The following is a 24657-nucleotide window of genomic DNA, read 5'->3' on the forward strand; positions in this document are numbered from 1 at the left end:
TGCACCTTTTGTTCATATACTTACAAATGTAAATTATAGATGGTTAGGCCAGTATTCCCTTGGTTAAGCAAGTTTAACATTCTTATTAAAAATAAGTTCAGTGACAAAGTAACAATATTTCACATCAAATTTAAAGGATAAAAAGATGGAGAAAGTGGATCGAAGTCATCTTCTAGAATATAATCATTCATTATATATTTGTGAGATTTAGAATTTTCTTACAAAATTTTTGTTCGCTCCTTGCTCCAAAATTGTATTTTTGAAAAATGATGAAAATGTGTCTGTTTTCAAATAAAATTTTAAATACCATTTTTCATAACTAATACCTTTGGATTACATAGTTTTGTGAAAAATTTTGTCGCACCCTAAATTCAGTTTTTGAAAAATGATGAAACAAGTGTAATTTATTTTTAAAAATAGATATTTTAAGTCTAAAAACCAATTTTCACAACTGTAACACCTTCAGTTCCTGAGATTATAATCCTTCAGTCATTGTATTCTCTGCAGTCATCAATTAGAGTGTAAACAGTATGATTTAAACTTATTGATATGCTTAATAGAATATGAAAAACCCAACCTGGAATGACTGACTTTCTGAATGTATAGAAAAATGACGATGATGATTCATATTGATCATGGAAGATTAAAAATCCTAACTCTGCTGATAAACAGCAAAGCCATTTTAGTTAACTGTATGGACACCAGACTGGAAGTAAAATTTCTGGTTTAGATCTTCAATGGTGAAGCACACTGCGCCCCACCAGTTCTGAGAGTGTTCCAGCTCATAGAGTGTCCCAGTTCTGGGACACTCTATGAGCATATATGTGATACTCTCTACGAGAATATAACCTAACTGAAATTAAACCAAAGATAAGGATTAAGACTTCGGTAAAAAGGTGAATGATGACAGACAATCTAATTATTAGGTGATAAATCAAATGCATAAGACAAACAACCCCACCAAAAGTGAGATTCAAGGCCATCAATAGACAGTGGATATCTATCTTAGTCTTGTCCCTGGGAGATTGAGGAGTCTTAATCCAGGATAACTGTAGCTTATTACTGATTAACAGCTTTCACTGATCAGCTAAAATTTTCATAGCAACAAATTTTTACTACAAAGAAACTAATGAACCTAACAAAAGTAGTATTCTTTAAGGAACATCCTTATCTATTTTTGGAATTGAATGAAATTTGAAAGAATCAACCTGTAAGTACAGGTTGAACTACAACCTGTAATCAGATTTTATCCCCATCTTGAGGTGACTTTAATAATTGAAAGTATGCTTATAAAACAATTTAAACAATTTAATTTCCCTTACTTTTTAAATGCATTAAGGGTCATAAATGAAATAGTTGTACAACAACCTGATATGAATCACACAAGTCATCCCTAAATGTATAAGCTGCTCTCAGGAATATCCAGCATTCCATGACAAATTTAAAAGAATAAGTGAGAAATGAAATTTTCCTGTTGCCATCTTCACTGAGTTAGATATATTGTTATTAGCATCCCAATACCAATGAAATGCAAATGTTATTCAATCATTCAAATGATACCATCATTGCGTTCATTTCAGGGAGTTAATTTTACAGTAAACATCATTATACTCAGAGAAAGTAAATCAGATTTACTCAGAAAAAGTAAACTTTTTGTATCTGAGGTGGTGTTCATTACTTCCCAGCAATAAGAAATTCACATATGTTGTAAAACAAACTAATGAACCATTCTGTAATAAAACAATGCATTATACACACACTACTTAATTCGCCAGAATTACTTTATGTTAATCATAGAATTTTTCAACATAACAGATTATAATTATTTTGTAAATTAGATTTTAAGAATTAATTTAATTCTTGAAGAAAAAAGGCAATTATTTATATTTTATTTCAGATTAGGAAACATTCATCACACACTAAAATTATTGATGATTCATATTTAGATGATGATTATCAAAACATAATAAATTCAGGAAGTGTAAGTATTTTTATTTGTTCTTTTAATTAGTGCAGTGAAATTGTTTACAGATGGGTACATTTTTTTTACAACAGTACGAGTAATTAACATTGTTTGACACATTGTATTTGACTGAATGTAGCTTTAATTTTTATCATAACAATTTAGATTATATTTTTATATTTTTAATTGCAGTTTCTTCTCAAATTTGTAAAGAATTGTCTAAATAAAAATTTCTAATGTAAAAACAAGTGTGATTTAAATTAAGGAAAATATTGTTTTTATATACAGAATTCTTACAAAGATCATGCCAAATTCAGGAAATAATTCTTTATATTAAACTTTAAAAAAATGTCCAGTGACTATTTATCTAAAATGCTTTATTTTCCATCAACCTGTTTTTTTTCTAAACAGAAAAAAAATGAATAACTTCTTTGAATTTTGAATCCAAATTTAGTATATACGAGGGTAAGTCAATTATTATCTGCAGTTTAGTTATATTTTTGTTTATGTTGGTAGTACTGTCGTGTTGCGTAGATGATGCATGCATGGTTTAATTGTTATTATGTCTGTGCAGGTTTGATGGTGCTAGGTTAGTTCCATTATGGCTGCCCTGCTGTTAACAGTGGCTGCTCCGCTTTCTATTTGCACCAAAGAAGAGCAACGTTCAGTGATCCGGTTTTTATGGTCGGAAGGTGTATTAGGGGCCGAAATTCATCGAAGACTTTCAGTACAGTACGGGAAAAGTGTGGTGCTGCAACGGAGTGTTTATGAATGAATTGAAAAATTCAAAAATGGTTGCAAAAGTGTTGACAAAGGAGGAGAAGTGTTGACGCACAACGAAGGAGGCGGATGACCCTTTACCACCACAAATAAAAATAACATTGAGCGTGCACGTGACATGGTTTTCTAAGAAGACGAGTAACTAACTATTGATGTAGTGGCACATCGTCTGCAAATTAGTCACGGTTCTGCCTACGAAATCATCCACAACAGACTTGAGTTTTATAATTTCTATGCAAGATGAGTCCCAAAACAACTCACACAGTTGCATAAACAAACGCGCTTGGACATCTGCCAAAAAAATTTGGATCGCTATGGTAACGAACGGGACATCTTCTTAGACAAAATTATCACTGATGACAAAACATGTATCCATCATGGCATTACGAGCGGAGAGTAAACGGCAGAGTATGGAATGGAAACATCCAAATTCACCCTGCAAAAAAAAAGTTCCAAGACCCACCATCCGCAGGAAAACTGATGCTAACGGTTTTTTGGGTCTCACAAGGCCCAGTACTGGAACATTATGAGGAAAGGGGTACGACAATAAACAGTGCGTGTTACAATGAGATGCTTATTGCCAAAATGAAGCCTGCAATTCGAAGCAAACGCCAAGGACTGCTGTCGAAAGGTGTTGTGTTGTATGACAATGCCCGTCCACGTACTGCTGAAACGCTTCAGAAACTCAACTTTCAAGTACTGGCTCATCCCCCGTATAGTCCTGATCTTGCCTCTTCTGACTACCACTTGTTTGGTGCACTCAAAGAGGCATTAAGGGGCTGTCGATTTACCTCGGACGAAACAGTGAAAGAAGTGATATATGTATTCCTGGGTCGCAGCTCAACCGAAAAACTTCTTTTATGAGGGCATCAGGAAGCTTGTGCAATGATGTACCAAGTGCATTGAAATACAAGGGAACTACATTGAAAAATGATGTACATTTAAGTTTCCTATTTGTATTGCAATAAAATTTATAACTACATTACGGATAATAATTGACTTACTCTCGTATATTATACTAAAAATTTAAATAATATAATTTCAATTTATTTATAATTGTTTAAAGTGCTGGTTGGTTCTTTAATGTAGATTACCCTCTTAATTTTCTAATGATAATTTCCGATAACCTGAATTTCAGTTAACTAATTTTTTTTTTTTTAAATTGTTTTTATTACAATTTAATATCACTTATATATTTATATATATATATGTTTTTTTTTTTTCTAAAATTGATCCTTTCGGGAATCATATTCCTACGCACTATACAAATTATATTAATCCGATCAACCCGAGTACAGAATTAATAAAATAAAATAAAATTGGATTTCACCTACCTCATTCCATAATCCAAATCCATGCAAGAGTGCTTTCGCGAGTACCTCGCATAATCAGTTACATTATAATTTTTCAAATCTTTTGTTGCAAATTACACATTAAAATTAAAAAATTCTTTTCCAATTAAATCAAAACAGAAATAAAACTTTTTTTTTAATATTCAAAAAATGTTGAAAAAAAAATTTAGTTTTATTTCTATTTTGATTTAATTGGAAAAGGATCTTTTAACAATTTTAATTTTAATGTGCAATTTGCAATGTACAATTTTAAAGTTGAAAATTTAGAAAAAATAAACCCTAACAACCACAAAATTTGTAATAGCACAGCTTCACTGCCAAACTGGAATGTTTTCTAAATTTTTATTTCTTTTCTGTTTTTGTTATTTGTTAATGTAATTATAAAATTATGTACCAACTGATGATGCGGGATCCCACAAAAGTCAGCTATTGGTAGTAGTTTTTTTAGGTTTCTCTATTAGTGTGTTTGGTGATTAAGTTGTTTTTTGAAATAATATATAAATATATATATATATTTATACTCTCATTCATTCTATATATATAACTATAAATTATAAATATTGCAGGACCTACAGGCTTTTAGTTTAATCTGAGTGATGAACTTAGAAAAAAAGACCTAAAATATTTTCCTTGGCAAATATTTACACTTTTTTTTATTTTACAGAGCTTTTTTACAGATTTCGAATTAGGAAACCAAAATGGTGGTTTATTTTTATGTGGCATTGAAAATATAAGTATCACAAGAACAAAGATTGGTCGTCAATTATTATTATCGGTTGGTGGTATTGATGGATTTAAACTTGTTAATTCCAATATACAAACAGGAGAATGGTATTCAGATGATGAATCAAGTATAGAGCAGTTTGAAAGTGATTATGTAAGTATTTTTTTAAAGTAAAACTACTGTACATAATGTTTTTCTTCAGTAAAATAAAATGTTCTCCACTAGTTTTCTTTTGCCAGCCTAAAATTTATTTACTATAAGAAAAAATATATATATATGTAATTATAAGTAGATAAAGTTAAGATTAGCAGGTATTGAATTAAACTGGAAAACTAAATAACAAAAGAAAAACAACTTACAAAATGTTTACTTAAAATCTAACATTAGATAGCCAGTTGTCACATAATCATCGTCAATAGATAATAGAGAAAAATTATCTTTTATATATTTTTCCCTCAGTACTACGGAAAATAATTATTTAACAATTAAAATGGCCGCCAAACTTTAGATTTTAAGTAAATTTTTGTTAGTTTTTTCTATTAGCATAATCTACTTTTCCAATTTATAAGAATATTCACTTATACAATCTAGTATTAAACAATATTCTAGACATAATAAATATAAAAAGAGAATATAAAAAAAGACTGAGTAACGAGTAATTTTTATACTGAAGATATGAGTAAGTTCTAGTTTTACATACCTAATTGTTAAAAAATATAATTATTATTTATAGACTTTCTGGTTAACTTTGGTCATTGCACTTGTGTTTTTTAATTGAATAAATTTATGTATTTATATAAATAATTAAAATTATTTAGTAATATATGCATATGTTTAATTCTGAATTCAGTAAACCTACATTATTTTAATTTGCATTTTAATAATGCTATTTTATAGTTTTTGAATTGTTTACTTTTCCAGCTGTGCAATTATACTGAATAGCTATACTTTATACAATATAAAGTTAGTATACTTTTAAGTATGCTAATTAGGTCAGATTTTGCTTCTCGGGTTTTTTCCAGATCTTGATATTTTTTGACCCCTTTAACAAAAACCATGATGTTAGCCTTCAATAATTCCAGACAAATATATGTATGTTTGTTCATATCTCAAAATTTTCCTCAAAGGGTAAAATTAATGCCCCCATTAGTTGGCTAAAGTGGTTTCTGATGATGTTTGATTAAAATCCATAAACAGGTGGGGACAAAAAACCATTTTTTTTTTAATATAAATTATATTGTAACTCGTAAAGAAAAAAATGTCTTCTTTTTTTTCGTGAACAGTGCACATAAACTGATAGAGCAGTTGCCTCAATTCCTACCACCTGCCAGAAACATTTTTTTTTTACATATAAGATTAATCTTTCATTGTAAATAAAATGCTTATTTTATTTTCAGATAACCAATGATGATGATGATGATGATGATGACATATTTTCATCATCTTATAAATCTACTGAGGTAAAATCAGAAATAACTTCAGAAATTTTTGGTGTCAGTAATTTTAATATACCAGGATTTATAGTATCTAATAGTAAAGGAATATCTTTTGATATTTCTGGAAGTAATACAAAAGCTGTATTTTTACCAGATCCTGATGATTGTGAAAAATTTAAATTAGAAATTTCTGGTATAGATAAATTAGAAATAACAACCGTTACTGAGTCATCCACTATAACTAATTCAGCTGGATTATCAATTTCTAATATTGATGACATAGATTTTTCGCAGGTAGTTGAGATTGACGAATCATCTATAACTTCAACTGTTGTTGATTCCACTACAGACATTGTAAGTAATATTTATTTAATAACATATAATGTAATCAATTTTACTGATGTTTCTTATATTCTGTTTCTTTAAAAAGTAAGCTTAACTTTATCTTATGATAACCCGATCCTTATTTTAGTTTTCTATATTCCTTTAATTACTTAAAAATCTTTTTTTTTAGGAAAAGTCAATTGAAAATCTTAAATATTCTTTTCATTTCTGGAAGTGTGTGGATACGTCTAGAAAAAATTTATTTTCACTGAGAGCATAGCCACTTTGTCTGAGAGCATTGCAACTAACTTCATTTCTTCAACAGAGCTTAAAGACTTGCCTTCATTCACTTCATTGACCAGTCCAAAGACATGAAAATCACTAGAAGTCTGACAGATATGATGGATATATAAAGCATTCAGAAATAGATTATTGCAACAATTGAATAGACAGTAGCGAGTTGGACTTTTGTCATGTTGCAACAAAACAACTATGCTCAGAAATACATATCATTTGAACTTAATTACAGGATGCAGATAATTCTTAAAGAGACCTGCATATATTGCATTAATTAAAGTATCCCCATAAATACGTAGTGCTCTAAAATTACTGATTATTTATCTCCCAAAACAAATTCAGTGTAACATTTCCTGCTGATTGTTCATTTTAGATGAAAAGCTACTTGCTTTCTTGGTTTAGTGTTGGTAAGAAACAACCCAGGTTTTATCTCCAGTACAATTTCCTTCAAAGCATCGCAAGAGTTCACCATCAAGCTGTTCACCAGCAAGCAGTTCTTTCAATTTTACTGTCTGCTGGTATTGAAGACACTTTTATGAACTGCAGAACATCATGAAAAAAACCAATATACTGATCCATGACTCATAGCCAGACCGGTAGCTATTTCATTTTCTGTTACACATCAGTTTTCCTTCCCTATGGCTATTACTATTATAATGACCTCTGCATCATTACTCGGTATACCCCTGACCTAATTAAGAAGAGTCTCTTACAGAACTAACAATCTCCAGGGACCAACTATTATTATAAGGTTAAATTAATTCAACTGCAACAAAATATACTAACATGAAATACTGAAATATATTATAACAATAATTAAAAGTATTAAAATTATTTTTTCACTTAATTCTGATAGTGTATCTCCTGGTCTTCTGTAAACTCTTAAGAAGTCTGCTAACAAAACAGAGAGCACCATTCAAATGAAACTACCAGGTTCAGCTTAAATGTGCCTTTATACATATATCTGCATTAATTTAAGGTGTCTCCATTATTTTCTTCTAGCACAGCAAGCATATGTTTAGGATAAGAACACAAGAATTCAACTGTCTGTATCTCATACTTTGTAATATGTAATGAAGCACCTCACTGAGATGTGTAAGCATGACTTGGAAACAATATTGTTATCCAGTTCTATAATTATCAGTGAATCAACAACAATCCTTGAGAACACTCACAGAAAACTATTACATCAACCTGGCCAATCAGAATTCACAAAGTCATATGTGTTAGTACCATTGTTCTAAAACAGTTCCTCTTTATTTTTAGTATGGAGTTGTTATGGAGAAAATAAGTCTCTTTCAGATCATTTGTATTATTACTAATAATATATCTTGTAAATATAGATTTATATTTTCTTGCTAATCAATATTCCTAAATTATTTGTTGCTTCACACTTCCTTCTGTTCAACAATCCACCTCATTCTCTCTACACTGTGAATCAAATAAATATGCTGATGCAATTTTGTTCTTTAAAATATTTTGGTGTTGTTCAGTCTTATTCATTCAAAGAGAGCATACATTTTGATAACTTGCTCTTTGAACTCTGATGAAGTTTATTGCATCTTGACAACATAAATACTTATAGGCATGGTAATTAATGTAAATTTTAGCTAATAATTCACTTGAGGGAGATCTCATTCCAAGTTAAATAAGTTACGAACATCACTGTACTTCTCAATCAATTGTAAATGAAATATTTTACAAACTATATGTCTGCAAAATTTGCATCTAGCAGTGTATAATATTATTATTTGCTTATAGTCTTTCAACCATAACTTACTCCTATCTGGATGCTATTGAAATATTAATTAAATTTTTTTTAATGACTTTTCAAAGAAAAGTTTGTACACTTTCTCTTGCACGATAGAGTTAGGGTGAAATTCAACTTTCTTTATGATTCGAGGTATGAGAAGTACAAAAATACCATCCACTTAAAATGTAAAAATTTAATTTCCATATATATATATATATATATATATATATATATAGAGAGAGAGAGAGAGAGAGAGAGAGAGAGAGAGAGTGAGAGGGGGGCCTAATTTGTACCTTGAAAATCTTCAAAACTGTTGGATCAGTTTTTACAATTTTAAACTGAGAAAGTTTTTAGTTATAATTCATCTCAAAAAAAACAAACATATATTTATATTTAATAGTGGAGATTTGCAAATTAGTAATTGAAGTACAAATTTAAATAAATGAATTAATGAACTGTGAGCTCCTATCACTGTGTGAGCTGGGTTTGAACTGAATGAATAATATTACAAAAATAGTAGAATTTAATTTGCATTAAATAAAATATTACATAAATTTTAAGAAATTGTGTTTAATAATAATGGATTTCCTGTGGGGCCGCATGTGAGGCTAGCGATGAGGTATGCGAACACCTTGTGGAAGGCTAGACCAATCATCACCATCAATTAGAAACAAACGGGTGGAGCACCCATTTGTTTCTAATTGATGATGATGATTGGTCTAGCCTTCCACCCCAGGGGGTGCTGTTTTGGGAGGTACAGTGGGATGCTCTCATAATATCCATGTAAACAATTATCTGATTTTCGAAATTCAAACGGGTTCTTTGTTAGTAGATTGAAGGCTAACATTTGCATGCATAATGTACACTCTCGTAAAATTTTTCAAAAATTTTTTCAGATCAAAAATATATACATGCATAAGGTTTGTCTGTTATTACATCACGCAAGAACCGACTGATTACTTTAAAATTTGCAAGACAAATTCGTGTTATCCCAAGAAAGGTTTTAAGCCATCAACCAAAGCTGTAGCTCGAATAACTTTGAAGGTTAAAATATTAAAAATATCCATTGTTTCTTTGCTCCCAAGGAGGATGAAGTTGTGAATTAAAGATATTCATTAAGGAAAAACTAAATTAATCCTTTTACTTCATTATTATATTTCTGCCACCATGACAAAGAAATAAGTTATGAATTTTTCATCGTCAAAGGTGTGTGCACTTTAGTTATCATTGTTACTACTGTTCTATCTTGTGTAATTAATTTCTTTATCAGGTTTCCTGAAAAAGCCTGAATAATATAATTATTATTTATCAATATTTTTCATCCAAGGGGTGAAGCCCTCTGGTAGATGGGAATGGCGACTGAAGCCAGCTCTGAGGGTGTTCAGGGCACCAGTCCCTTTGGCAAATTGGGAATGATGAACAAAGTGAACTCTGTGGCTATGGGGTAGGCCCCTTGGCTTCGAAATGCCTTGAGGAGCCCCTGAATTGGCTTTGGGATTCGCCTGGGTAGACCTGAGCCCCAAGAGTCCAGGTTCTGACTAAATGGGCCAGCTAGTATTATTATACACATGCGCATGCGTGCATGCACACACACCTTTTTTTTATCTTGTTTAATTTATGTTGTATATTTCTTGTGCAAAGTATTATACAAAATAATTATACCAAAAATATCACAAAAAATAAAATAATTAAAAGTTGGTCTTCTTGCACAGAATGCACAAGAATTTTTTTTAGAACTAAATGTGTATGGGAATGTAATTTTTTTTTTAATAGATTGTAATTCTATTAAAATCTTTTTTTTAATGAAATCAACTCATTTCCATTTGCAATTATGGAAGATTTTTTTCCTTCAAATAAGCATTAACTGGCCCTAAAGCGATTTTATTGGTTTTTGAATGACAAAATCAATATCATAAAAGACACTCCTTTTATGCTCACATCTGATTTAATGGTACCTTAAATTCACCATAATGTTAGATACATATATACATCATACTAGTTTTTTTGGTATATTTAATTGATAAGACATGATAAATATAAAATAGATTAAAAATTATAATCTTTATTATTTTTGTTTTTTACAATTCAGTAGAATTTGTAGTTTTGTTAATTTGAATAATGTAACATCAATTTTACTGGATGTTAAAATTACCCTGTTACTATCTTTTTTTATTCAACATACATTTACAATATATTCCAATATTTATCTTCAGGTGGAAACTTCAACTGAAGCTGCGGCAACTTCATTTGAAACTACACTTATTGAAAATGAAAATGTTGAAGAAAAAATTACAATTGAGAAGAAAGAGGAGAATGACGAAGATGAAGAATATACAATTGTGATTACTGAAACTAAGAAAATTAAGAGAAAGGTAAGCTTTACAATTTGTTTAATTTCCTATATATTTTCAGCTTAATTCCTTCATAAAACATTTATCAAAATAAAATTACTCAAACAACAAATACAGTTTAATATTGAGAATCTTAATTTTTGTAAATTGTGCTTTTGTACAGTACATGAAGTAATGGCTGTGAATTAGTTGCACTAGTAGAAGCAGCTGTATAGAACTAAAAAATTGATGTCAATTAGTATACAACAAAAAAGTTTATTTTATATAATAACAGCTTTGGAATAAAATGTTATCAAATGTACAAATAATATCTATTATGGATAATGGCAATTTACTTTTTCGTAAATATCAAAGTTTTGATTATATCCTTGAAAATTTACCCAAATTTTTTGCCACGTTTAAATTAAAATAAAAGATCCTACACATTAAAGCACTCATCTTCCATTATTAAATTGATAATGTTTTTCTTAAAATAATTTTTCCAGCCAAACGTCATTCAAATAAAAGATTTACTTCTGTTATTAGTCGCTTAACACTCATTCGCCAATAAACATATCATATTTATTTAATAAATGTATCCATGTAATACATAGATACAAAGTACGCTTTTTATTTTTTTTTGTATATAATTACAACACAGGAATTTTAAAATTTTGAAACTAAATGAAAATCTCATAATAATAGGTTGGCAAAAAAGTAATTTCAGTTTTTACAAATATGTGGTTTATATTTGTTTTAATGGATATTGTCAGTGTTATGATTTTTTTCTTTTGTTGCTTGATAGCTGTCACTTTTAACATACTTAGAAGCAAATGATGAGTAATTCTGTTCTGTTTGTTTAAAATCAATTTTAACATGAAGTGCAAAAACAAACATTTTCAACAAACTTTACTTTTTTATTTCCATAAAAACAAAAAAGTTGCTGAGATTCACAAAGATATATGTGAATTTTATGGTGTTGATTGCCTAACAGAATGCACATGTCAAAATTGGTTTAAAAAATTCTGGAGATTTTTTACTCACAGATGACAACGTACTGAAGTTGGGGAATACCAAATCAAAGTCATATTTTAATCGGATCATCATATAACTTATGTGAGAGTTTGCAGAGAGGTTAAATGTATTATTTTACACAACAATTGAAAATCACGTTAAATGTTTTGAACTCATTAAGAAGCTGGGCATATGGGTTCCACATGAAAAGGATTCACAACAAATCAATATTTGAGATATACATCTCAAATGCAATGAAGTTGAATCTTTTTTGAAACAAATCACTCTGGTGATGAAAAATGGATAGTTTATAATAACATCAACTGAAATTATCTTGGTCCAAATGTGATCAACCAGCACAAACTACATCAAAAACTGAATTATGTCTAAAAAAAGACCATGCTGTCGATTTGGTGAGATTGCAAGGGTTGTCTATTTTGAGCTGCTTCCAAGGAACCAAATGGTCAGTTCAGAAGTTTACTGTCAACAACTGATGACTGGAGGAAGAAATTACAAAAAAACAGCCAAAATTGGCAAATCGCAAAAGAATTGTGTTTTACCAAGACCATAAAAGGCCTCGTACATCTTTGATAACTCATAAAAATTATTGGAGCTTACTTGGAAAGTGATATCACGTCCCCCTGTATCTCTGATCTTTCTCCAATAAATTATCAATATATTATTTTAAAGTTTGCAAAACTCTAACATCATCAACACTAATGATAATTATGATGACCTGAAATCGTACTTGGTTCAGTTTTTTTTTGCTAATAAAGACCATAGGTTGTATGAGCATGGAATTATGAAGTTGGCAGAAAGGTGGCAAAAGGTTATCAGAAAAAATGGAAAATACACAATTGATTAAATTTCATTCTTTGTATAAATAATTGAGTGTTATTTCACACTACAAAACTGAAATTACTTTCTAGCAAACCCAATATCAGATATATCTGACCATAATGAATAACTGGTGAATATCTGACAATAATTTCATTATTATATCGTAATTAAAATCTCTTAGATAGTGGTAATATTATTGTCCTAATTTTTACATAGTGTAAACTTGAAAGACGTTTTTCACATCAACACAAAATGCATAACCCAACATCAATCAGAATCCCACATTAAAGAGTAAACTGTGCTAATGTTTAAAATGTTAATGTTAAAAATAATGTTAAAAATGTTAAAAATAAACTGTGCTTAATCTTTACTAGAATTTATTTTGGAAATAAATTTTATCTACTAAAAAGATATAAAAAATAATAAACATGGACATAGACACTAGAATGTTTTAACCTCCAGGACCACCGTTAGGTATTGCTTTAGAGGATGAGATGAATGACAGTTTTTGTAGTATGTGAAAATGCTATGTCTGACTGGGATTTGAACCCAGGACCTCCAGATGAAAGGCCGAGACGCTACCACTTGCACCACAGAGGCACTATAATGTTGGAATAAGAGTACCTGTATCCTTCAAGTACATAATAAACAAGAAAAACAGTACTGATCTTGGCATAAAACCATAAACAAAAAAAGAAATCGTTAAATGATACTTGTCTGTTAATTTCATTACATAGAATAAGAGAGAAACTTCAGTTTTATATAATTTTACATTGTTTCAGCATTTTTGACCAGAAAACAATCAGTTCACTAGATTATGGCAGAATATTTGCCTGTGATTTGAGTAACACTATTTTAAGAATTATCACCTGTTTTACATTGAATGATATATCTTTTTACAGCTGAGAAAAGGTATAAAATTTTAACATTTCTTTAGAAGCATTAAACTTTCCTTCATTCTCACCATTATAAATACGTTATTATGTTTAATTCCATGAATGCTGGTGATGATATTAATTAAACGTTTTTAAACTTTTGTAACAACCAAATTTTATATACAACAATTTTGCAACAACAAACAAATTTTTTAACATATTTAAAACTTTTTCAGTTATCTTTGCAAGAGTCGCAGTTGGTTAAAAAGATGATTGAAAACATTTGAAGTAAATTTTTATTCTAAAAAAATGTTCAATTAAGCAACTTTGTTTTATTCTTATAAATGTTAGACAATTTTTAATTAAACACACTACATTATGGTGTTGTGCTTTTTTAAGGATTATTCAGTTATTTTAATTCCCACTAACATAGAAATTTTTCAGAATAATTTTACATATGATAATTTTTATTTACTTAATAAAATTTTTATTCCAGAAAGCAAAGAAAGGTCGTCCAGTTGATGATGATGATGGTGTTGTTCTTGATACAATAATTTCAGCTGATGTAGTGAGTGTTGCTAAAAATGCACAATCTACTTCTACTACAACTGTAAAAAAAGAATTGAATACGGTAATTACAATTATCAAAAATTTTATTATACCTTTTTTTTTACAGAATTTATAATTTTTTGTTCCATTAAAACTTCATAACTTTTGAACTGCCTATTTTATGGTCTTTGAACAATGTTCAAGCGTAATATAAATTGTTATTCAATAATGAGGGTGTAATAATTCTCTTTTAATCAATTTTTTGCTTCAGCCACTAATTGGTAGCATATATATCTAAGGGGGAAGGTACCCTACAAAACACGATCAGTTACAAAAATTAATTCTTTTTTCTCTTAAGAAATTAAAATTATACTAAGGTATGTTTCATCATGGTCACTGACATAAAAGTTATTTTTCTATTAGTTATATAAAAAAATATATATATAATAAATAAATTAGAAAAAAAAAATATATATATATATATATGTATGTATGTATGTATATATCGATTATTGAGATGGTAAACATACCTCTACAATATTTGTTAATTGCTTCAACAGTAAAATACTAAAAATTTAGCAAATGCTTTACCTCAAAGCAATCTATTTTTCATATTAGATCTCTACTTAAGGTGTACTTTGGTATGATTTTTTTTACATCAAATTGTATATTATTTAATAGTCTTTAAAATAATTGTTACATCATAGTCTTTAATTTAATTTTTTTGTAGTGCTCATACAAGATACATAATTAACTTTGTTATTGTTTCAAAAATATTTCTGAAGTTTATATGCAATTACTGCTCATGTATATTCATAAATAAGTATTTTATGGATGTTAAGAAAGTCTGAAAGTAAATATTATTGTTACTGAAATGTTTAAAGTTCATGTAATAATATTATTGTATCCTGAGGTTACAGATCCCATTCATAACATTTTTCAAATCATAAGGGAGCTAAACAATCTGTCAACTGGTACAGCATCTCAATCTAAAAATCATGGATTGTAATTCTATCAGATGAATGAGTGAGAAAATTTCTGTTAAATTTATACATATTTATTTATGAATTATTTAAAACTTTAACTTAAATGAATCTCAGCTTAATTTCAATTAAACAAGTTATTTACCCTGAATGTAATGGATATTGTATATTTATCGTAAATTTAGCTTAACCTTACCTTAACCTCATCGATCTGAATTTTAAGCAAATCTAATCATATTTTTAACTTAATTTTATTAAAAAAAAAAATTATTTAGCCAGCAAATAATATATATTACACAGATACAATGTAAAATAACAAAATATTTGGTGTGCATACTGTGCAACACGGTGTAACTTGAATAAAAGGCATTTCCGATGAATAATTTCTTCTAAATAAAGTATATTTCAAATTTCGTCAAAATCAGATGTGAAACAGTAATTGTATAAAATTAGTATTAAAAATAAAAACGCATAAAAAATTTCAATTGTTTCTGCACGTACAAGTCAACATATACATACTCTAATAAGATCTTACTTTCAAATTAATTTCAGACAAGTTAATTTTGTCTAATTATTTACATCAGTCAATGATCAAAATAAGTATTAAAAATAAAGGAATTACGTAAATGTACAAGACTTGTTCAAAAAGTAAGTGTCATTTATAGACACGGCAGCCGCTACAGCATTTCCATTTTCTCTACTCGCATTAAACAATATCTTCTTCATATCAGTTTGCTACAGATCCTGTAACAAAAGGTGCAGTTTTTATTTATGGTCTGTTGCATATAATTTAAATGTTTAAAAAAATTGAAGGAACCAGGGACAATAATAAATTATCTGTATCCATTTTTTGAATCAAGTAGTGTAAAATCAACAGAGATTTATTGACAGATTAATAAAGTTTATGATGAAAGTGCAATGAGTAATTTAATGGTAAGAAAAAATGAATTGTATGAGTTTAATGAAAAAAATAAAAATTTATTAGTATATAGTTTACAATTTTTTTCACTATCTTGTGATGAAAATAATAATGTTAATAATAAATTGTGTACAAATTTCAAGTTTAGTATGAAATTGTGACTATTGTTAAAGATAATAATTGAATTGTGATAAGTATTGAATTGATTGTGATAAGTATGAGAATGTCAAAAGAGCCCATTCATTATTGGCTATCTTCACAGGCAACACCATTTTATGAAAAAGATCTTCAGAAACTGATTCCATACTACGATAAATGTTTTAAGATTGATGTTAACCATATACATCATGCTCATGTATTTGTAAAAATAAAATTTTATGTAATAATTTATATGTATAAAAGTATACACATAATTTAATGTATACATCATATACTCACAATAATGATGCATATATAAATATATGAATACAAATGTACGTTGTTGTCAGTTTTACAATACACTTAAGTTGAAACAATTAAATTATACTACTTAAAACTTAAATTAAACATTTTTAGATAAAAACTGTTTTTATAGTTAATATATATAAGCAGTATAGTGGCAATATATATATATATATACATAGAAAAAACAATTCTTTTGTTATTTTATTTGTCCATATTCTCCTCTGTACTAATATCTCAAAAGCAAAAGTATAAAAATTGTTTACCACCAAGAGTATAGAATTCAGTAACGCTTCTTACCTTACAATTATTCAAAAAATATAATTATATATGTTATAATTTTAATGTGATTTAAAAAAAAAAATAACATGATGAGGGAAAACCTCAAAACTGCTATTAAAAAATAATAAGCATAAGGTAAGAAGCATTATTGTACTCTTGTACCATTTACCAAAAACCATTTATGTATATATATATTAATTAATTTTCTATTACAAATTGATTTTCAGGGACATTATTTAACTGAAATTCTGAAGCTGGATGATGTTAATAAATAGTCATAAATATTTGCATTTCTTCTAAGAACTCAACATTGATACTTTGCAAAACAAGATCTACAATTAAAAATATTGTTTTTCAATTTATGATCTAATAAAGACTTAAATTTTCTATAGACTTAAACTCATTAAAAAACTGTACCTTTTATTTAAAAACAACATAACCTAATCCTGATTTCTACTAAAAACTGAACATTAATACTTTCCAAAACAAGACATACAATTAAAAATATTGTTTTTTAATTTGCAATAAAGACTTAATTTTCTATAGACTTAAACTCATTAAAAACCTGTACCTTTTAAATTGAATCCAATTTCAAGCTGAACCCAATTTAAATTTAATACCCTTAATGAATTTAGAATAAGGTCACAAAATATCACTACAAGGCAAAAATAAGAACATCAGAAGATAAAGTATGGTTTGGTTCGGAAAAACAGTTTCTACTTTTTTGCATATTATTACCTTTCAAGAAATCATATTCTGGTAATTATATAGTTGAACTGTCTTAATCTCAATAATCTAAATATTAGCTTATATTTATCATATAAGAATACAAACTCTGATGTTGGTAAATAGTATTTGTTATTGTTGAGAGTAGATATGATAAGCAAGATCAAAGATCAGTTGCATAATTACATGGTACAGAGTGATTTTTTAGTTCTGTTACCCAATTTTAAAAGTAATTTAAAAATGGGAAATTTAGGTGGAATAAAAAATGTATTTGTTACTTACAAAACAGATTTAATAAAAAGCTATTACTTACATAATTGTTAAAGAATATGCTCAAAATGCCCACCTCTGGCGGTTATACACGCACGGACTCTTTTCAGCATATTAGCAGAAACCTTTTTAAGAGTTGCATTGGAAATATTCGTGATTAAGTTTGTAATATTGACATCAACATCAATAGTGTGAGGATTGTTTTTGAAGGCCTCGGACTTAATATAGCACCACAATTAGTAGTCAGGAGATGTGAGGTCTGGGGACCTTGGCCATAAGCCCTTGCTTATTATTCGATCATCAAAGAACTCTTGCAGAAAATCCACGGTTTCTCGAGACGTTTGGCATGTAACACCGTCTTGCTGAAACCAGCAATACCGTTCTTGAGGTTCCAGAAGGGACACAAATCGGCGCACAATATTCCTGTATACTTCACTATTTCGAAGAATATGGGTCCGACTATACCATGACGAGTAATCGCACACCACACACCAATTTTTTCAGGATGCAAAGATTTGTCTTGTAAAGCGTTAGGATTTTCAACCGCCCAAATTCGATAGTTTTGACTGTTCACATAACCATCGAGATGGATCCAAGCTTCATCACTAAAGAACGCTGTGTTTCAAAATTCGATTCCGCTATCGTTTACGCGAGACCTAAACCAACGGCAATATTGCAATCGCATGTTTAAATCTGGAGGCTAAAGCTCTTGGACTAATCGTACGCGATACGGATACAATTTCAATTTTTTAGCAGCTTTCTGAACACTCGAATATGACAAACCGACTTGCGTAGAAAGTTTTCGTAAACTTTTCCGTGGAAAATTGAGCTATCTTGTTTTCACATTCTCTAAAACGTCATCTGTCAAACGAGTTGGTCGACCACTACGTGTTCTGTCGTAAACACTACCTGTCTCTCGAAATCGGTTTGCTAGCCTAGAAATTGGCATTTTTTTCTAGCGGAGGAACACCAACAAATTTAATTCTTTTACACTCGCGTACGATTTCGTTGCAAAATATTGTTCAAGAATGAAAACTCGTTGTTCTGTGGTAAAAGACATACTGTTCGTAACACGACCGGAAACGGCTCAAGGAGAATCAACTCACACTGCCGTATCTATACCGGTTGAGTAGCGCTACCAACTTCGTGTCACAAAACAAAATTTCCCTTTCTTAGAAAAAAATTACCAGACATAAACAATTGGGTAACATGACTAAAAAATCATCCTGTAGTAAATTTAATCACATTTTCAGTGTTTTGATGATTAATGAAATCTTCTCATCAAAATGCAGTGTATATGAAAAGTAACTATATACCTATATAAACATGATTTTATGTTGAGGGATTGTAGTCCTTGTACTTCAAGTAATATGTTCTGCAAATGTTGGTAATACTGTGTTGTGTGCAGTTGCTTCCGTGAGCCAGTGACCTTGAGATAAGGTGAGTCTGATTCTTTGTTGCCTTTGAACTATTGAGAATGAGTATTTCTGTGTGCCACCAGGATGTTGTTAACTTTAGAACAGAGAATATTTCTCATAGCATGTTAGAAATGGTGAGTATTCTCTTCTTCATGAGCATGATGAGCACCTAGACTCAAAAACCAGTTTTATGTTAGGTTTTCTGATTTGTCAGTTCCTAATCAACATACAGTAAGAATGCTAATCAAAAAATTGACAGAGACCGTATAGGTAAAGCAAAGTGGTAAATCATCAGTACTCAAAGAAAAACTGGAAGACATATGCTGCTACACAACATAGTCCCAAAAAGTCCATGTAAAAGAAAAACATTTGTGTTACAACTGCACTGAAAAGTGTTCGTAAAAACTCATCTCACCCCTGTAAATAGAAAGTGGCTGTAAGTTATTGGGTACAAACTGTGGAAAGCAAGTTCTATACTGTGAATGATTTCAACAGTTTCTAACAGATAATTCTGACATTATTTTGGACCATGTTTTCCATACTGATGAGGCATGGTTCCATTTATTAGGGTATGTTTATGAACAAACCTTAAGTTTACAGTCTGCCAACAACCAACATGACTAAAGATTGAGCAGTATCCAAGAGAAGAATAGTCATCCCAGTATTCTTTGTAGAAGCAATGAAGTGAGTTTATTATTGTGAAATCATTCACCACTTCATGGGAGAGCTAACTGTGAATAAAATAACTAATGCTTGGATTCAACAACAGCACGACTGTGCATATAGCCAGACAATCCATGTACTACCAGTAATCTCATGAAGTTACTGCAAGAGGTTTTCAGAGATTGGATCATTTCTAAGGGCTTGTAGCCGCCTTGTTCTCTAGCCTTAGCCTCAGACTTCCGAGTCTATGCAAAAAAAAATTATGTTTATCATGGAAACCCCCACAGCCTTCAGAACTTCAAACTGCTATTCGTGATTTCACCCAAAACATTTTACATGAACAACCATTGAGATCTTCAAGAAACATCTGGATGTTCATGGACACAATTTCCAACAACTATTGTAAGCTAAGTCAATGTTACATATTGTTGTACTTGGAAATGATAGGTGTGTAATTACCTTTTGAATGCACTGTACAATTTGTATTGAACTCAGTCTATCACTAAACAATATAATTGGCTGGAATAACTATTATCATGAATTCTTTTTCCATTACTTCTGTGTTAGGCCTAAGAAAATTTGTAAAGTAGTAATGATCGATAAGGTAAATATAGACTCTCCCAAATGTAATAATTGTCATATAGTTATAGGCGACTTTGCAGGCATTTGGAGGAATAGAACGGTACGCAAAATACATTTTCATTGTTCCTAAAATGATAAGACCGCAGTACTCTCCTCCCAATTACTTAAGAATACATACTCACTGTTACATCAGCGATTGTTTATTTAACAACCGTTTGGCATTCAAAGCTTACTAACACCTAACCATAAACCATATATATAATTTCATTGACCCAAACATGCACTCAGACTCTTCCATGTACAATTCAATATACGTAGAAGGAGTATGATCTAATCTGTCATGGTACAAGGGCAACAAACATCATTACCACAACCGCATCAGTAAATTTCTGTTCAAACGTAAGTACCAAGATCACAAGACCAAAATTCATCACTTGTAGTGTGCTATCAGTGATTTAAATTTAACCAAACAAATGCAGAGTACAAAACAATTATATGGAATAAGATAAGTTAATGGTTTTTTTGTTTTATATGATTTAAGTCGGAAGAATAATCAGTTGTACTTTTGAGTCTACAGAGAACGCTTTCAATTCGTAATATTATCAAATTAAGTCACTGTCTACGTTACAAAAGTTGCTACGATCTTCAGGGAATAATTTGCACCAATATTTTGCATAAAGAATAAACTCGTTTCCATACAAGTAACTTCCAATGAACTATTTTGTAACAAGGCTAAATTCAACATCTTAAAAAGCAATAAGCAAGCCGACGACTTTACCAAAGAGAACTACAAACACTGAAAAGAACTAGTTCAGAATTAAAAACTGAAGTTTTATCGTATTTCTTTCTTACGGCTAGGTAGCGCAGCTATTAGTAACTAGCAAAGCATTGAATTAGTGGGCTGTCTGTTCTTGAATAAATAATCTTAAAATGTATTAATTATAATCTTTAAATTATCTCAAAACATTAATTTATTCTAAAATTACCTACATTACAGCAGCTTTTTTAACTGTCTATTTATTAGATTTTATTTCGAAATATTAAATTAATTTTTTATATATATATATATAATGTGCTTAATTGATATATTTTAATATAAGTTGAAAATTAAGATTTTTTTTTCCAAAATAATTACCTTTATTTAACTCATATTTTCCATAGTATCATTTAAGAATTGTTTGTAACAACAGAAATAAGCTTTCTCATTGTCCCAAGACTGAGATATGAAAAGATAGATCTAGAATCTTCTTTTGTTGTTTGTAAGGTGGATGTAACGTGCTGTATTTTGGTTATAGCACTTGCACAAAGGTGGAATAAGTATAGACTTTAAAATCTTAACTGTTATTTATTTCTTGTCTTATTATCCGAAAGTACATTTTATTCAGTTGCGCCGATTCGCAGGTTAGTAATTTTATTAGATATTTACGTATAACACAACCGCCGGTGACCGCATGCTCGTTTCGTTACGCTGTATTTATATTATTGTTAACTTAATTTCAGAATAATGCTATTAAAAACTGTTGAATTTGATTTATTTTCTGGTATATTTTTAATTATAATAGGTTAAGAAACAAAGAACCAGTCAGTTTTATTATCCAGGAAGTTGTTTGCTAAGATATTCATATTAATTGCGAGCTGAATTTGAATTTAAAGTAATTTTCCTTATTGGTTCGTGTACATTTTAATAATACTAGTCATTGATCAATGTGATTAGTATTATAATTTTTTTTTACTTTAATTACAAAAACCTCTGTAATTTATAATTATTAAGGCCATTATGAGTAAGCGTTGTTTAGGACAGTTATCTACTAAGGATATTTAAAATTGAAATATTACAGTGTACGTTTTATTAGTTGATTCATAAATTATAATTGTAACTTAATATAAAAATTTCTTCCTAATTTCATGGACGTAAATGAATTTAATTAAACTTATTTACCAATAATTATTGCAACTTTTCTTTTTTTAAGGAGTGTTCATTTTCCTAAAGTAATATTTTAATAATTTATATTAATTATACATTTATTACATTGTATATTAAGTTGTGTAAATAATTTTCTAACTTATTTTAAGATTAATTCTTAGGCTATGATAGTGTGCCTGTAGCATCCTTCAGTATTAGCCAAGTACAGCATTTCTACACCATGGTCACAAATCTTGTTTCCATATAAAGAAATAAACATGAGTTAAATGAATTGAATTGAGAGGTGAATTAGAGATCACAGTCCACAAAAAATGTCATTGTCACTGAAAAAATTATTCAATAAATTGGATAGACGTTCAGATATTTTCAAATTGAGGACCCAGTGGAATTATATTTTCCATTTCAAGGTGTTAACTACTGATTGAGCTTCTTTACCAAAAGCCTGAACAAATTTATTTCTTACATTTTCATTATTCTCATCCGTGTTTGTATGTTCATATTTCCAAATACTCCCGACAAGTTATTCTTTACTTCAGTACTTCTTTCGGTCTCCAGTTTTAAACTAAGACAGCACAAATAGTTAGAATAAAATTCTAACAAACCTGGCACTTTGTTGATTAAATGAATGTGTTAAATTAAACTATAAAATTACCAAATTATGTATAATGTTACCAACTTGTATGTTATATATCATGGAAGTGACTTTATATATATATTTTCCAATGTCTATGCTGAAGTGGGTAACATCTTGGCCTTTCATCCAAAGGTCCTGAGTTCAACCTTTGTAAAAATTGCCATGGCCTTTTTCACACTCAAAATTCCATTTCCATACTCCGCACAAGCTTTAAGCTTATGCGTTGATATTAAAAAAAAAAAACCAGTAGTATTTCACACTTGGTCCATTGATCCCCAAATCAATAACACTAATAACTGTAGTAATTTGTTTAATAAATAATATTGATAATTTTATCTTGGAGTTTTTGATCATAACAAATGTTTTTGTCCATAGCTTTCAACAATGATATTACTGTAAAACATATAAGCTTTTGTAAAAACCAAATTTTGAACAAAAACAATTTTTGGTCATTTTTACAACCATCGTTAGAGGCCACTGCTACTATTTCCATACTTACTACTAGGAGTTGATCTTACTATAGCAGTATTTTAATATACCAGGTGCAATAGTGACCCATTTTGAAATATATTTAAGCCTGAAGAATTGGAACGACATTAGTATTAGTATACATAGTTAGAAAAAATATTTCTTATACATGTCCCTTTTTGTAAATTATGTCCTTCAGGTGACCACCATTGTTGGCAATGCAGTTTGGCAAGAGCACACATACTTGTCATAACCTTAGGCAGAGTGTCTCTTGTTATGGCCTCAATTTCAGAGCAAATTTTCTTTTTCAATTTCTGAATATTTGCTGGCCTACTAGCGTACACTTTGTTTTTCATGAATCCCCCACACTTGGAAATCTGGCTAGCACTGTATTCAGTTGTCATGAACAAACCAGTAAACAAGGTGCTTTGGAAACATTCTTCATAAGGTTTTCAATAATGTTTGCTGAGTGTATGGTTGCATCATCCTATTGGAGCCACAGTGGCATATTGATAATCTTATGATGCATTTGCAGTGTTACAAAATGTTGCAACATAACATCATAAAGATCTGCTTTGTTTGGGATAGTGCTGCTTATGTCATTCCCAAAAAAAATAGGACACTAGTAATACCCTGAAAAGACTCCACTCAACTCTGTAACTTTTGTACTATGAAGTGGTCGTTCATGAAACTGATAAGGATTGCGAGATGCCCAGTTCCTAAAGTTTGGTTTGTTTACATAGTCAGATAAATGAAAATGGGCCTCATCAGACATCATCAAATTGTTGAGAAAATCGGGTTGAGTGTTAATGATCTTCAGAAGTGGTGTACAGAAATTTCGACATGGCTCTAATTCTCTGGGCAATAATTCTTGCACCACTTGCAATTTTTATGGAAGGAACTCAATATCCAGATCCAACGTCTGATTCTGTGTTTTGAACTGGCCTGACCCACCTAGTAATCGTCTTCTGCAATGGAACTTGTCCATTCTGGACAATTTTGAAATGTTGCTACATCAAACTGTGCATTCTTATGACATTATCAGCACACTTGCTAAAACTTTAATTTGCAAACACACAATGCTCATTCAACCATCATTCTATGCTGACT

General features: G+C 29.7%; 2 protein-coding genes across 6 annotated transcripts in view; both read left to right on the forward strand.

The window, feature by feature from the left end:
• LOC142331929 (uncharacterized) overlaps positions 1 to 17249 on the forward strand; it is a 57960-nt gene extending 40711 nt beyond the window's left edge. The window contains exons 10-15 of the mRNA XM_075377982.1: positions 1898 to 1981; positions 4760 to 4972; positions 6217 to 6609; positions 10843 to 11001; positions 14185 to 14319; positions 17090 to 17249. Of these exons, the coding sequence (XP_075234097.1) occupies positions 1898 to 1981; positions 4760 to 4972; positions 6217 to 6609; positions 10843 to 11001; positions 14185 to 14319; positions 17090 to 17137 (1032 nt within the window). The 3' untranslated portion in view covers positions 17138 to 17249. The remainder of the gene's footprint in view (positions 1 to 1897; positions 1982 to 4759; positions 4973 to 6216; positions 6610 to 10842; positions 11002 to 14184; positions 14320 to 17089) is intronic.
• A 4467-nt stretch (positions 17250 to 21716) lies between these two features.
• The window catches only part of LOC142332021 (FK506-binding protein 59-like), a 100233-nt gene continuing 97292 nt past the window's right edge, over positions 21717 to 24657 (forward strand). For 3 of the 5 annotated variants that reach the window (XM_075378091.1, XM_075378093.1, XM_075378092.1), the window contains exon 1: positions 21720 to 21922. The gene's annotated coding sequence lies outside the window, so the exon portion shown is untranslated. Of the gene's footprint in view, positions 21923 to 24657 lie in introns of all 5 variants that reach the window. The other 2 variants (XM_075378090.1, XM_075378094.1) reach the window with 2 other exon arrangements.

This window comes from Lycorma delicatula, chromosome 11, assembly GCF_047948215.1.
Source record: "Lycorma delicatula isolate Av1 chromosome 11, ASM4794821v1, whole genome shotgun sequence".
NCBI classification, from domain to species: Eukaryota; Metazoa; Arthropoda; class Insecta; order Hemiptera; family Fulgoridae; genus Lycorma; species Lycorma delicatula.